The sequence below is a fragment of the Neopsephotus bourkii genome, unplaced genomic scaffold (genome assembly GCF_033783945.1).
Source record: "Neopsephotus bourkii isolate Nb327-2 ecotype Australia unplaced genomic scaffold, CSIRO-AGI_Nbou_v1 NB_1792, whole genome shotgun sequence".
Taxonomy (NCBI): domain Eukaryota; kingdom Metazoa; phylum Chordata; class Aves; order Psittaciformes; family Psittacidae; genus Neopsephotus; species Neopsephotus bourkii.
In genome coordinates this window covers 6,122,714-6,135,861 of record NW_026902266.1, presented here as the reverse complement: position 1 = coordinate 6,135,861, position 13,148 = coordinate 6,122,714, and the positions used below count along the sequence as shown (strand labels likewise).

General features: G+C 45.8%; 1 protein-coding gene across 4 annotated transcripts in view; it reads right to left on the bottom strand.

Moving 5' to 3' along the window:
- Nucleotides 1–13,148, bottom strand: part of LSP1 (lymphocyte specific protein 1) — a 51,421-nt gene that overhangs the window by 7,365 nt on the left and 30,908 nt on the right. For 3 of the 4 annotated variants that reach the window (XM_061342471.1, XM_061342469.1, XM_061342472.1), the window contains 7 exons: nt 10,870–11,065; nt 9,759–9,884; nt 6,564–6,607; nt 6,304–6,385; nt 5,799–5,939; nt 4,920–5,000; nt 3,886–4,000 (listed from right to left, as the gene is read on the bottom strand). In XM_061342471.1, the coding sequence (XP_061198455.1) occupies nt 3,911–4,000; nt 4,920–5,000; nt 5,799–5,939; nt 6,304–6,385; nt 6,564–6,607; nt 9,759–9,884; nt 10,870–11,065 (760 nt within the window). In that variant the 3' untranslated portion in view covers nt 3,886–3,910. Of the gene's footprint in view, nt 1–210; nt 443–3,885; nt 4,001–4,919; nt 5,001–5,798; nt 5,940–6,303; nt 6,386–6,563; nt 6,608–9,758; nt 9,885–10,869; nt 11,066–13,148 lie in introns of those variants that run through there. The other variant, XM_061342470.1, reaches the window with a different exon arrangement.

Genomic DNA, 13,148 nt, shown 5'->3' with positions numbered 1-13,148 from the left:
TAAATGCATGACATACCACATCCACAAGTCATGAGCCAGGAAAACAAACATACACATGCACTTGCTCTAAAAAGAGCAAGCAACAACCACTGTATGCAATAACACAGGGAAGAGAAGGGAGGAACATAGTGAAGAGGACAAATTGCCTGTAGGAAAAGCCCAATTTAGAGGAGGAGGATGAAATTTGAATTTATTTTGTTGTGTTTCTAGAAAAAGAAGCAGCTGTAGGTAAGACATCATGAAGGAATCTGTGTCACTCCACATCTCCTCTAGGGAATCTTAGAAACTGAACTCCAAGATGATACACATCTCTAGCTTCACCACTGAAAGTGCACCCCACACTATTCACCGAAAACAAGGTGGAAACTCATCCTTCCACTGCAGGCACAGACAAAGGACTCCGTAAGATATCCATCCCACTCTCACATAGCGGTTCCCCTGCCTAAAAAAGAATGGACATCATCATTTGATGTCTGCCTTGCTCAGTCTGCTAAATGGTAGTGCACAGAACAACAATTTCCCTGCAGTAATCAAGTTTTATTATTAATTCGACCATGCTTTTAAAGTACAGCTAGGGGTTAGTTTTTTCATGATAACCAACAACAGCCTCCATCAGCATGTGGGTATCCAAATCTGTATTTAACAAGGTGCTGTTTCGAGGGGTTCTGCTACCCACATGTGGTTCTGTTTTCAGGGGTAATGTCATGATAGTTGTGTACCTACTGGTGCCTGATGTCCTGAGAAAAAGGCTATTTAGAACAAAATCCCTAACTGCCCATCCACAGGAGACAACTGTGCTTTCCTTCATTACAGTTACTGTTTGCATCTCCATTGGCAGCAGGCTTATGAGCATGAAAGGTGGAGATCAGCTATTTCTGTTTCACAAGGAACTCTGTCATATGGTGGGATGTTCCTACACAGCTAATATAGAATTGCTATGTTTAGTTCAAATAGGAAACTTGATACACAGCTCTTTACATTCTCTTCATGTGCAGAGGATATGGAGCTGACCAAAAATTTCCCCAAGCCCAACTTCAAACAGACTTAGAAACAAAACCAAGAGTCACTTATTCTTCTTTGAAGTCTTCCAATTTTCTGATTATGCTATAAGAAGAGCTCAGTTATCAAACCTTCACTGAAGTTTTCACTTTGCTGGTCTTATTCTGGTTTGCAATTCCTTCCCTATTCCAAGAAAATAAAAGAGAAGGAAGAATAAAGCAAGTATCTAAATTTTGGACTTCAACATCCCAGTTTTCCAAGAAAAAGCTGAGAAGAGGTAGGTTGGAAATGCACTAGTCGTCATGAGCAGATCCCAGGTAAGCCTCTGCAGGATAATTTAGCATGCTGCAAGAGAAGGCTATAGAGACAGCAGCAATACAAAATCAAAAAGTGCAGCATCAATCATGTAGAATGCCTAATGCAGATAAAGATGACCTTACATATAGTGATAAAATGGCACTTTCACGTAGCACAGCTAGATGGATGCCTATGCACAAGAGTCTGCATTTACAAGATCACAGCACCAGCATGAGGCAGAACAGCCAATACTGATTACCCTTGGGAGACTAAGTGAATCCAGCCAGAGAAGATGGTTTCAGAACCAATTCCGCTTTAATCCACTTTGTCCTGTAGTGAGGACAACCATCCAGCACAAAACAGGGATTCTCACATAAGGCTTATGTTTTGCATCTGCTGGGCTTCCCACCAGGCTGCATCCACAATCCATCCATACTGCACAGGGATGGAGACTAGCTAGTGAGGGGAGCAGCTCCCCCAGTGGGAAGCAGAGCAAGGCAGATCTGCCTGCATGGGTTAGTCCTTTTGCCCCAAGAGTGAAGGGCAGGGGCATAGGGCAGAAACGGAGAGTCCTGCAGAGACAGACCCTGGCATGAGAGCATCACAGAAGAGAGAACAGATACCTGGAGACAAAAGGCTTGCACCAGCAACTCTGCACTGGGACGCATTGCAGAATGTCCCAGACCAAGTTGCCATGCTGAGCAAGGGAAGGGGAATGTCAGTGGGCACAGAGTTTGGTTGTTTTCAATGTTAAACTGCCTCAGGCAGCTGCTAAGAGACCAAATTGTCACGTAGAGAAAACCTGCAGCCTGTTCAGAGATCTTGCAGCTCATGAAGAGAGGGAAGGAGGAAAAACTGTACCTGTGCTCAAGCAACTAGAAAGCTGGTAAGGTGGTGTGTTAGTGACATGAGGGTGAGGCAGAAGGGTTTGAGAGCAGAAAGGCAACCACAAAAGGATCTGGCAGGATGAACATAGTTAAATGGGGTTGGAAAGGAGCTGGGACCTCACAGCACACAAAACAGCTAAAAACCCAAGAAATGAGCCAATATCCTTCAGCTATTGCAGTCATTTTGCTATTCAGAGTCAAAAAAAACCTTACTTGTGAATGAGCCCATAGGGCAGCAGTGTTCTGCCATGGCTATTTGGAGTGCTGGGTGGATCCTAAAGGACATCCCATGACAGTCAATGGCCTTTCAAAAAAGGATGCTAGAAAAAGGGCAGAGCCAAGGTCACTTGCCTTTGAACTGCTGCAGGAGCTCAGGTAGGGCAAATGAAACTTGCTGACACCCTAGCAATGCCTATTTGCTATAAAGAACTGAAGCTCAGTAAGATCTCACCTGGTGCATCAAAACAGACCTCAAGAAAAAGACTGATCAAAAAGAAGACCTTAAAATAAGTTTCTGAAAGCCACAGGCAGAGAATCAAGTAAGTCCTGTAGGCTCCTCCTTTACATCTAAGAACATAGCTTTGGCCAGGCTTGGGTTTGTACTGCTGCCCATCTCAAAGCAGCTGTTAAGAGATCTCCTGTTCTAAATGGGCACCACAAAAGGGGAAAAAGCCTAAATAAATCAAACAACAAACAAAATGTGCTGCACTCAGAAACCAGCTTCTTGAAGGAAGGAAAGGGGGAAGAAAAAAAAAAAAAGGAACATGGCTCCCAGAAGAATTCAGAAACAAAAGGTGGTTTGTAGTAGACAGAGCTATTTATAAGCTTGGCTACGAAATAAAGCTTCTTTTTTATAGTAGGAAAAATGAGAATGAGCTTGTTTTTACCCCCAACAACTTCCTCTCCTCTTACTGTGCCAGATGCTGCCCAGTTGGATCCAACTAGTTATCACAGCCCTCTACAACATTCCTCCGTATTGCTGCAACCCTCTACTATCATCCACTCAAGATAACACCAGGATATCTATTAACATAAACACAATATGAGCATGATATCCAAAGACCGTTTCAAGAGGGCACAAAAACAGCAACCCAGCTCTGCTTTCCCCCTTGCTGCACATTAGAGGACAATCCTTTCTGCTCTGTTGGTCTACCCAGCACAGCAGATGTCCATGTCCTCCCCACTACAACCCTATTACAGACTGGCTCTAAGAGGTTATTGAAATCATTAAAAGTTATTCCCTGATTAATTCAATAAATCTGGGAATTGGACCCCAGAAGCATTTGAATTTCAGAACTATATCAGATCCCATGCTCAGCCAGAATGACCTTCAGCTATCTACTTATCCTTGCAACATAAGAGAGCATAAGAAAAGACAGCAGATAGAGACTGTTCCTTTGAACTAGCAAAGGCAAGCACATCTTCACCCAACCAGCAGTAGCTAAGGGACTTACTCTGCAGATTAATTCGGGTATCAAGCTTCCTAGCAGCATCAGAAAGTCAGAGACCCAAACAAACCCCTACTGTGTACCCACTCCTTCCCAGCTCACAAAGTCAGGCGCTTGCCCAGAAGCAAGGCTCCAGCTGTTACCATGCAGTACTTTCCAACTCACCTAAAGTGCAGCTGGCAGAAATAGCCCCAGTGCCCTGCCAGAACAGTACCAGGAGCTTGTAATGCAGTGCAAGGTCATACCCCACCTACCTGGTTAATGAGTTCTCCAGGCATGCTATTTCTCTGCAGCATCATCTATCAACACCTTCTTGTACTGGCCATGGCCTGTTGCAATGAATTTATACTTTTTGCCAGAAGGAGTGGACTGAACAGGAGAGAAAGAAAGAGCCAAAGTCAACAATTTTCTCTCTCAAATAGACAGGCAAGATTAAATAACTGAAGTCAGAGGAGCATGTGATATGGTTGTCTGTAATCCCACAGGACTTTGAGACAGCCTACTCTGTACTCCCTTCCTGCCCTTCCACGTAAACTCCTTGCACAGACCAACCACCACTTTTTATAGGCATAAGGTAACATAGCAAGCACAGGATGTGTATTAGCAAAGGGAAGATGCAATGCAAGGCATCATAAGGGAGGGCTCATCTAAAACCCAGACCTCCCAAACCAGAGCTAATTTCACCCATGCAAAAAGCTAGTTTCATATACCACATACTGGCAGCATACTGACCCAGGAACAGGCAAGATACTTTGATCTTCCTCTCCCAGCCTGGAGAGTTTGAACAGCAGCTGCTTGCTGCATTTTAAAAGGCATTCCCACAGACATACTGCAGGCACAAAATGTCAGATTCATCTGCAAGTGTTGACGCTGTTTTAGATTCACTTCCACTTTATTTTGCATGGTTTTTTTACTCTCAAGATTAAAAGCTATAACAAGAACAAAGTAACCGACATATGCAGTTCAAGTTGAGCCTAGAAGGCTGGGGCTTCTAACGCATGGGCCGAGAGCAACATGTTGCTCAAGAGATCCCTCAGTATTATTAGTTATAAAATGTGTTTTGCCCCCATTTTCACTAGGGCTGAAGCAATAGCTGCTCACTGTTGGGACAAGCTTTTAAGGTAAGCAACGGCATTGATAGGTACTGATAGGTACTGCTTGTATCTATCAATGCAGTTGCATACCTACAGAACACCACCATCTTCTCAACACTTCCAACCCAGTCAAGAGCTTTATTCTTTTCCACAACAGATCAAGTACTTTCATACTCATACAGATGCTAACTCACCTTAGTATTGGTCTCCACTTTGGGATTGCCCTTCTGTTCCCAAAGGCTTCTTTTACTCACAATGTCTCCAGCCACAATATCCTGAGAAAATTATGTTCTTATTAGTATCTTCTGCTAACACTGCTGAATGTGCCTTTGTACACATATCTTTCAAGCCCATATGTCTGACTTTCTTTTTATTTATAATATCACATCATCTGGCCTACGACAACTGCAGCTAAAACCCATGACTATGAAAACTTCTTCCTATTCCCATTATACCCTATGTTTTCCTCTCTCTCACTCTGTTCAGCAAAAACCTGGATCAGAGATTCAAGATGTTTATTTTCTTAAGTTCATTAAGTATTTAAGACATATTAGCATCAAGCCTTATTTTTATGTGGAAGGAATTTTGCTCGCATAAACACAGATTTGCAACCTGTGGGTTACAGAACCAACCTCACTCAAAATGGCCAGAAAGTGCAATTAAGAGAGCAATGCATTATACTCTCTGCCTTTTTTAAGTTTACAAGATTTATCATCTTGGTACAAGATACAACTTTGTGCTCACAACTGGAGCTCAGTCCTAGCCCCTGAAGAAGACATACACATTCTCCCTACCAGCTGATTTGGTTCCTAGTTCTAAAAAGAACCTCAACCAGCATCATAGAGGCTTTCCTAGGTGTACTACCAAGGAACAATTTGGGATCCTAGCACAGGTGAAGCAAAGCTCTGAGGTATGACACCTTGCATCCTGAAGGAGAAAATTTGATCTCTAATATAGATAACTTTAAAGCTGGTACCAACAACAACAAGCTAACACAAGTGCAATGTATGCTGTGCCCAGAGGCCAGTCCTTCTTCCCCTACACAAGCAATACAAGTCCTGCAAGGTCCGTACCTTACAGGGCAAGGACTTCACGGCAGACTGAGCTGTGACCTCTCCAGTCTCCCAGAGGCTTTTTGTGTTGGCTACCATCATGCTCGTGGTGGGAAGATCAAGAACGGGTTGTCGAACAGGTTTTGGAACCTTTGTGGATGTCTGGAAAGTAAACGAAGAGAGACCACCATCAGGGAGCATGTGTTTCCTTTCCCCACCCCTGTAACTGGAGATCTTCAGGGATAAGGGATTATAAAAGACAACTTATAGGGTCTTGCTAGATCCTACCAGATGCTCCCACCCTTTAAGCAGGGAACATGCAGAAATTGCAATAGGACAGCTCACCAAAGAAACCTACTTTATGCTGTGGAAGGAGATAGAGACAGGAGAAAGGGCTGCTCCCATCTAAGGTGAGACCATTCAGTTGTCACCCCTGAGATGGTAGACTAAGAGGCACAGTGGAAAATCAATGCCTAGCAGAGAGGGCTCCTTGGAGACTGGGGACAGAGAGAGCACAGCAGCCCACCTCAATAGCCTGTGTGTACTGCTCCAGCCTGTCATCGATCTTCGACACAGGGAGGGGAGGCTGACTCTTCTTTATGCTGTTACTGGAAAGCAGAACGGAGAAGAGTATTAAGGTGATCCCCCACTGCTTCAAGGAAAGGGAGGACTTTGAGGGCCACAGGCAGCCTCTCACTCCTGCCCTACCCGGGGGGGGGGGGCCCTGCAGCATGCTCCACTTGCAGGAAGGGACCTGCTTTCCCCTGAGATCAACCCTAGAAATACCTTTTCTTTATTGAGCGATTCAGCGACTCAGTTCTGTCTGTGAGCTGAAGTGGGAGAGAAAAGACAAAGACATTACATTTGTCTGTGGACCTCAGATGTATGCAAGTCATCTCCACTGATCATAATTCAATAATTTCTCTGCTCTAACTCCTCACCCAGGTTGTGTTAGAAACAACTCACTCATTTCCATGTCCCCACACTGGTTGGAAGACATTGTCATCCCCTTTCCTTCTCCCTTCCCAGGCAGGTGAGCAGAATCCCACACAGTTTCAGGTGCAAAACAACATGCAGCTTGACTGACAGCTGAAACAGCAACCAAGACCATTTTCTCTACTCCCTCTGCCCAAGGGCTAGGCATCTTCCTCAACACTTGGTTTCCTGGACAGAGACAACAGAGAACATAGCAAGTGTGGAAAGACAAGGAGGAAAAACTAGAGGTACTGCCAGCTAAGTCTGCAGAAGAGTAGCCAAGCTTGAGAGTAGCACAGGTACGAGTTACATTGACTTATCCACACCAGAGAAGCACACAGGGCAAGTCAGCACATGAAGCCACCTGCAAGGCAGCCCTTCAGGTCAAGCCATCGGGAAAGCGAGTTTTGCATAAGAGCCCCCTGTGCAAGAGCTCTTTGGCCAAAGCAAAGGAAGGCAACACCTCCTAACCACTGAGTAAATAAAAGCTGAAATGTTTTCGGCTAAACTTCACAGCTTTTGCATGCCCCCCAGAACAAGAATACAGTGAGAAAAATCGCTTTCAAGAGGGGGCTCTTTGTCAACACCACCTCCTACAGAGCCAAGAAGCAGCAACCAAGTAACAAGGAGCCTTCTCTCCCTGTATAACTGCTGTCTGTGCCATGGGAAACATCACCTACCAAGTTAGCAGACAGAAAGTAGCACTAGGTGCTCATTTTAAGATGCTTTCAGGATGCCAGCACTAAATTTTACCTAAGCAGAAGACAAAACAGTGTCACGGAGAACATAAATTTAACAGCTGTGCCCAAGAGCACAGGGCCCGTTAGAGATGAGCACAACCATCAAACAGCCCAACCCTGGCTAATAGAGATGCATTAAGAGTCACCACTCTGCAGGGTCCCAGCACAGCAGCATGACAGATCCCATCACCCAGCTTTTTCTGCTGGACAGGCTGTCTGCCTGCTGCTAGGTTACTCCTTTGCTTTGTGCCATGAGAATTATGCTTGTCTCTGAGCCATGAGTCCAGAGATTGGGTTGCTCATTCCTCTGGGACATTGATGGGCAGGCTGGCCCCTCATGGGACATAAAAGCATCCAAAAGGGGAATCTGGTAGAGCCCTGCCTATGCCTCAGCTGTTCAACCGCAAGTCAATGAGATATCAGTAGGAAGAAGCCTTGCCAACCCTGCCAACAGAGAGATGCTGTGCAGGTGCAAACCACCCACAGGTGCTTCCAAAATGTCATAAATGAGCATCAAGTTACATAGAAGAGTCTAGGAAAGGCTGTAGGTGACAGTAGATCTCAGCACAACTCTCTAGGTGTGAACAAACTTTTCCTAAGCTATTTGGAGACCACCTCCCCATGCCCCATAGGGCAATTCCTTGCAATGACAGTCATGCATTTCTCTGGTCCAAAGCACTTTCTGAAGGTCAGAAGAAACCACAGTTGCTCACTCAGCCAACCTTAAACTCAGAATTCATAAGAAGCCTGGGACAAAATGGAGCTGGTACAGTGCTTCACCCCTGCCATCCCACATCTATTTCAGCCCCCAGGCCACACTGGCCCTCTGAACCCTGAAGAGCTGCCTGCCTCAGACATGTACCTGGCCTCCACCACCCACGGCAAACGCTCTCATCTTTCTACTACAAGCAGTGTTTGTGCTGAGCGATGCTGTGCCAAAACACCTCCTTCGTGGTCAACATGTCTCATTCTTTGTGTTCACATAAAGCCCTCCCAGCTGGGGTGTAAAGATCCTCCTTCCTTTGGAAGGATCCCAAGCTCATATTTTTCCTGCACTGCTTTACATTAGGCTTTGTGTACTGGTGAGCCCTGACATCACCATTATAAAACAGAGACTATATTTCTAAACCTTCCTCAGGGCTAATCCTAGCAGCAGCAGGTAAGCTAAGGAAACTATGTGTGTTTTGGGGTTGTAATGACAAAGCTTTCAGCATATAAAAGGTGTTGGAAGGGTTTCCCACATTTCCCCACCAGTCCCACTCCAGGGATGCATTTTGACCACCCCACCCCACTTTTCAGACCTAACATTAGCACATGGCCTGCATCCAAACCCACCCCGTCTCTCCTTTTATTTGACTTTAAAAAGGCTTCTCCATAAACAAGAATCTGATGGTTGCAGATGATGAAACCTTCTTCTTACAATCTGCTTACTTTTGCAAGAGGGAGTGCTCATACAATCACTCCCTCCAGCTACGAAATTTTGACCGAGAAGCAAATAGCACAGATTAAATGTAAGAAAGCAAAGATACCAACAGGAGATTAGCAGACTACACAGGCTCCTCACTATTTCCCTCATTGATATAATCAACAAGCTTAGGGCTTACAAAGACAAAAAGCCATTCACTACAGAAATCACTTATCTGTATCTACTGCATTTAAAAGGACAAACATAGAATTGAGGATTTGTAGTAAATGCAACAGACAAGAGACACAATTCAGGTGGTGGTAAAAATAGAAGCTTTGCAAGAGCATCAGTGCAGAGAGATGTCATTGGGAAGGACTCTAAGCTTCACAGATCTGGAATCCCAGCTTGTTTAAGAAAACTTAAGTCATCCTTTCTGATTTTATTCTAAGACTGGGAAATTTCAGTGCTTTGGTTTTGGGTATTTTCTGGGGAAGGGAAATTTAGTTTTCTTATTAAGTTCACATGTAGTTTTTGACCAAATGCACAAGCTGAAAGCACAGACATCTTTCTCAGTATTACAATATTCCCTGGAGTCCCCAATGAACTTTAGATTTTTACGGTGATTGGCAAAGCATACACAGAGGCAGTTACATCTCCAACAGCTCAAGCAAGAGGAGAGGAGGTTAACAACCAAGGAAGATGAGGGAAACAGATCACGATTTGTCCCAGCCTGTAGTGGGAGTGGGATATCAGGATTCACACCCTACATTGCTGTAAGCCCTGGATCCTCTTTCCTCATCATTAGTTAGGTGCTCTGTTGCAATAGCTGTCATGCCTCTAACGAGGCCCAGGAACACAAACCTTAGTGGAGCAGACTAAAGTGTGGTCAGGGCACAGCTCCTCCTCTTCCAGGCTAGCAGGGCTTGGGGCCTTCTGGCGTTTTTCTGGTGTCACTTCTTCTTCCTCATTTCTCCTTCTCTTCTTTTCCTGATTGCAGAAAATGAGCAAGCCAGAAAGTGAGCTGGTCAAACTGCTTACTATGCAGCAAGAGTGACTTTTGCCCTGTCTCACAGGCTTCCTGCTTTACACTAAACAAGCACAGGAGCAAAGAAACTTTAGCTCACGTTATCTAATTCTGATGCATCCAGGAAGCAGCTCATGTGTCACATAGAGAGAGGGAAATCAGAGAAATTTTGCAGGTTCAGGGTTCCAAAATTATATGGAAAGAGGTCCTTGCATCCATCAGCAAAGATTTTCTACCACTATTCAGGATAGCAAAATGTGAATTTCTGTTTTAGAGGCCACAAGGAGACAGAGCAGCTGCCCTTAGAATGAAGGGCTAGAAAGAGCCACATAGTTCAAACGCCAAAAGCATACTAGCCTCCGCAAGTCAAAATCCATGAATTCATTTACACCAAAATATACTTGAAGCTCAGCCACCCTAATGGACTTGCACACCACTAATGAAGCTCCAGCTTCATCTCTCTCACTAATCAGGAATTACACCTTCTCAGCAGGGCAAAAAACGAAAACCTCAGCTGGGAGCAATGCAGTATTTAGCGATGCATCAAGACAAAGTGCTCCAAAGGTGCAACAAAGACTAGGGAGGGAAAAACAAGTAGTAAAACTTAGACTTGAGTTCTAAATTGCTACTCACTGCTCACAAAACCACAGGAGAAATAGTAGAACTTTGCTTCTTGGTATTCCAGGGACATGACTAAACTGCCACACACTCTGGAAGCAAACACACCACCCTTGCAAGAGGCCAGAAGCTGCCTACAGTGACCTCAAGAAGGCACATAGGCAAGAGTGACACTGGGCCCAGGTCTTGCCATGAAAGCATGTTTACTTGGGCTCATCAGTCAACGGTGTCAACAGCAGTGGTGAGCTGAGTTCTTAGAAGAGCAGCCCCCAGCCACAGCTCTCCCACCACTCCCAGGGAGAGGAGAAGGTCAGCCCCTCCTGATCTCACCTCTTGCTCAGCTCTCCCCTCTTCTTCCTGCTCTTGGACCTGTTCTTCCTCCTGGCACAGTCTCTCTTCCTCCTCTGTAACCACATTCTCCTCCCGGATCTCCTCTGGGCTTTCCTGATCCAACTGGATCTGCTCCAGTTTGACTTCAGCTTCCCTCACACGACTGTCCTCCTCTTCATATGACTGTTGTGGAGATCTGGAGGTGGGGGAAAGAGGTCAAAGAAGCAAAATACATTTTTATGAACCTACAGACACTATCAAGTGTGTCAGACCTCTAGAAATCTGGTTTTATCACACCCCCAAGTTTACAACTTGCTAAGCGTTTTACACCAGGGTCACGGCCACTTCATGGTCCAGTTCTGGGCCCCAGATCTAACAGCCATCACATCACACTCCCGCACTTTGAATGTCCGAGACTCAGCTCAACTAAGAGCTGTGGCAGATCTGAAAGCATCTGCACCTTTCCACCCTCACCACAGACAAGACCCACAGGAAAACAGAGATCAGACCTCCACTCACACCCCAGGCACAGAGGATACTACCACCATTGCATGGTGCTGGCTCAATTCTCTGCTGAGCTACAGCCTAAATATCAGGCGAATCAGCATGTTCAGTGGTCCCAGTGCACGAACACAGACCTGCCGCCTCAGTTCCCAGCATCAATTCAACTTGGAGCACCAAACACAGCTTTTCTCTGCCTAAATTCAGCTTCCATGTTAACAGAGACTCTCACTGGAGAAGGATCCAACCAATGACACAAGAACATGATTCCCAAGATTTCCATTCTCTCCAGCTGAAACTAAACTGCAGGGCAAGGCTGTACAGCCACTCACATAGGGTTTGGGTTTTTTGCAAGGCACAGTGCTTCACAAGCAATGCTGTATCTACATCTGACCCCACGCCTCTGTTTTCCCTCTGGAATAAATTACACCTCTACTCATGCACTCATGTCATAGCTCAGAAAAACAAAGGAGTCCCAAAGCAGGGTTTGTACAAGAGGATTCCTCCTGGTCTCCAAGACCCAGGAGCATGTTTAAGCAACAAGCTTTGTGAAAGCAGAGCAGTCCATGTCTTTGGTCACAAAGTCAATGGGAGCTCATAATCCCAGAGTTCTCACTGGCTCACAGCCATGCATCAAGGTGTTATTGCCATCTTACTTTCCCTGGCCAGAAAGTAGCTTTCTCCTCCCACACACTTCTTGGAAAACCACCTGGCTTGTGACAGCAAGGCAGGAGAGCTGCTAGAAGGCAGCAGCCAAAGCCTGAGACTGACTCACCGCTTCTGCTCCACCAGCCAGCACCAAAACATGACAGAAAGTTCAAGCAAGGCTTTCCCACCCACCTCTCTGCTGCTGGGAAGGCAGCTCACAGGACAGCCCTCCTCACTGGCCACATGGGGAAAAACACTGATGCATACGTTGGCTCACTTTGCTTGCTACTAATCATCCTCCCACGACAGACAGCGCAGGCACTGACAGCAAACAGGCTCCAAGTAACTAGCTACTCTCAACCAGGATGCCAGCGATGCCTCCAAGCTGAAGTGCAAGCTCATATTGAAAACTAAGGCCAGCAGATATGATGCAGTCTATAGAATGCCTTTCACACCACAGCAGTCTTATATGGGAGACAGCTAGTCTGACACATCCCCCGCGTTCTTGCACACCGCTGATAGCATGGATCTCCCTCCACAATACAGGGGACCAGAACCAAAACGACAATGTGCCTTAGCAGCAGTGCCCTCAGGGGATGCACAAGCTGTTTTAGTTCCATTCAAGAGACAATAACTGTCTCCACCTCATTTGTACCCATTCACCTGAACATCCTTCAAATGAAAAAATAGCGGTTGCTCCATATACAGTTAAGCAAGAGAGAACAGAACTGGGAAGCCCTGGCAACAGCACTGCTTGTCCCAGCGTGGGGCATCCCAGCCAGAAACAACTTACCTGTGCTCGCACCACACAGGAAAATGAGCAAGGACAAAGCTGCTAAAGGGACTTCAAGGGCACAGCCACCCACTAAGGAAGCAAGCCCAGATTTTGCAAGAAACCTACTCCCAGTAAGCCCACAAGGTCTGAGCCCCTTCACCTGTCTCTCCCAACCAGCCTCTAGCCACAGAAGCACTGTAGCTACAGCCACTGCCTTTAAAGCACCATCCCTCTCTGATGGGCTCCACCTGCCATGGTGCCACCTCTGATGCTCAGCACCTTCCTGCCGAACTACAGAATAAATCACATGAAAACCCAAGGAGCAATTTCTGTAGAGGACAGCACAACCCTCCCA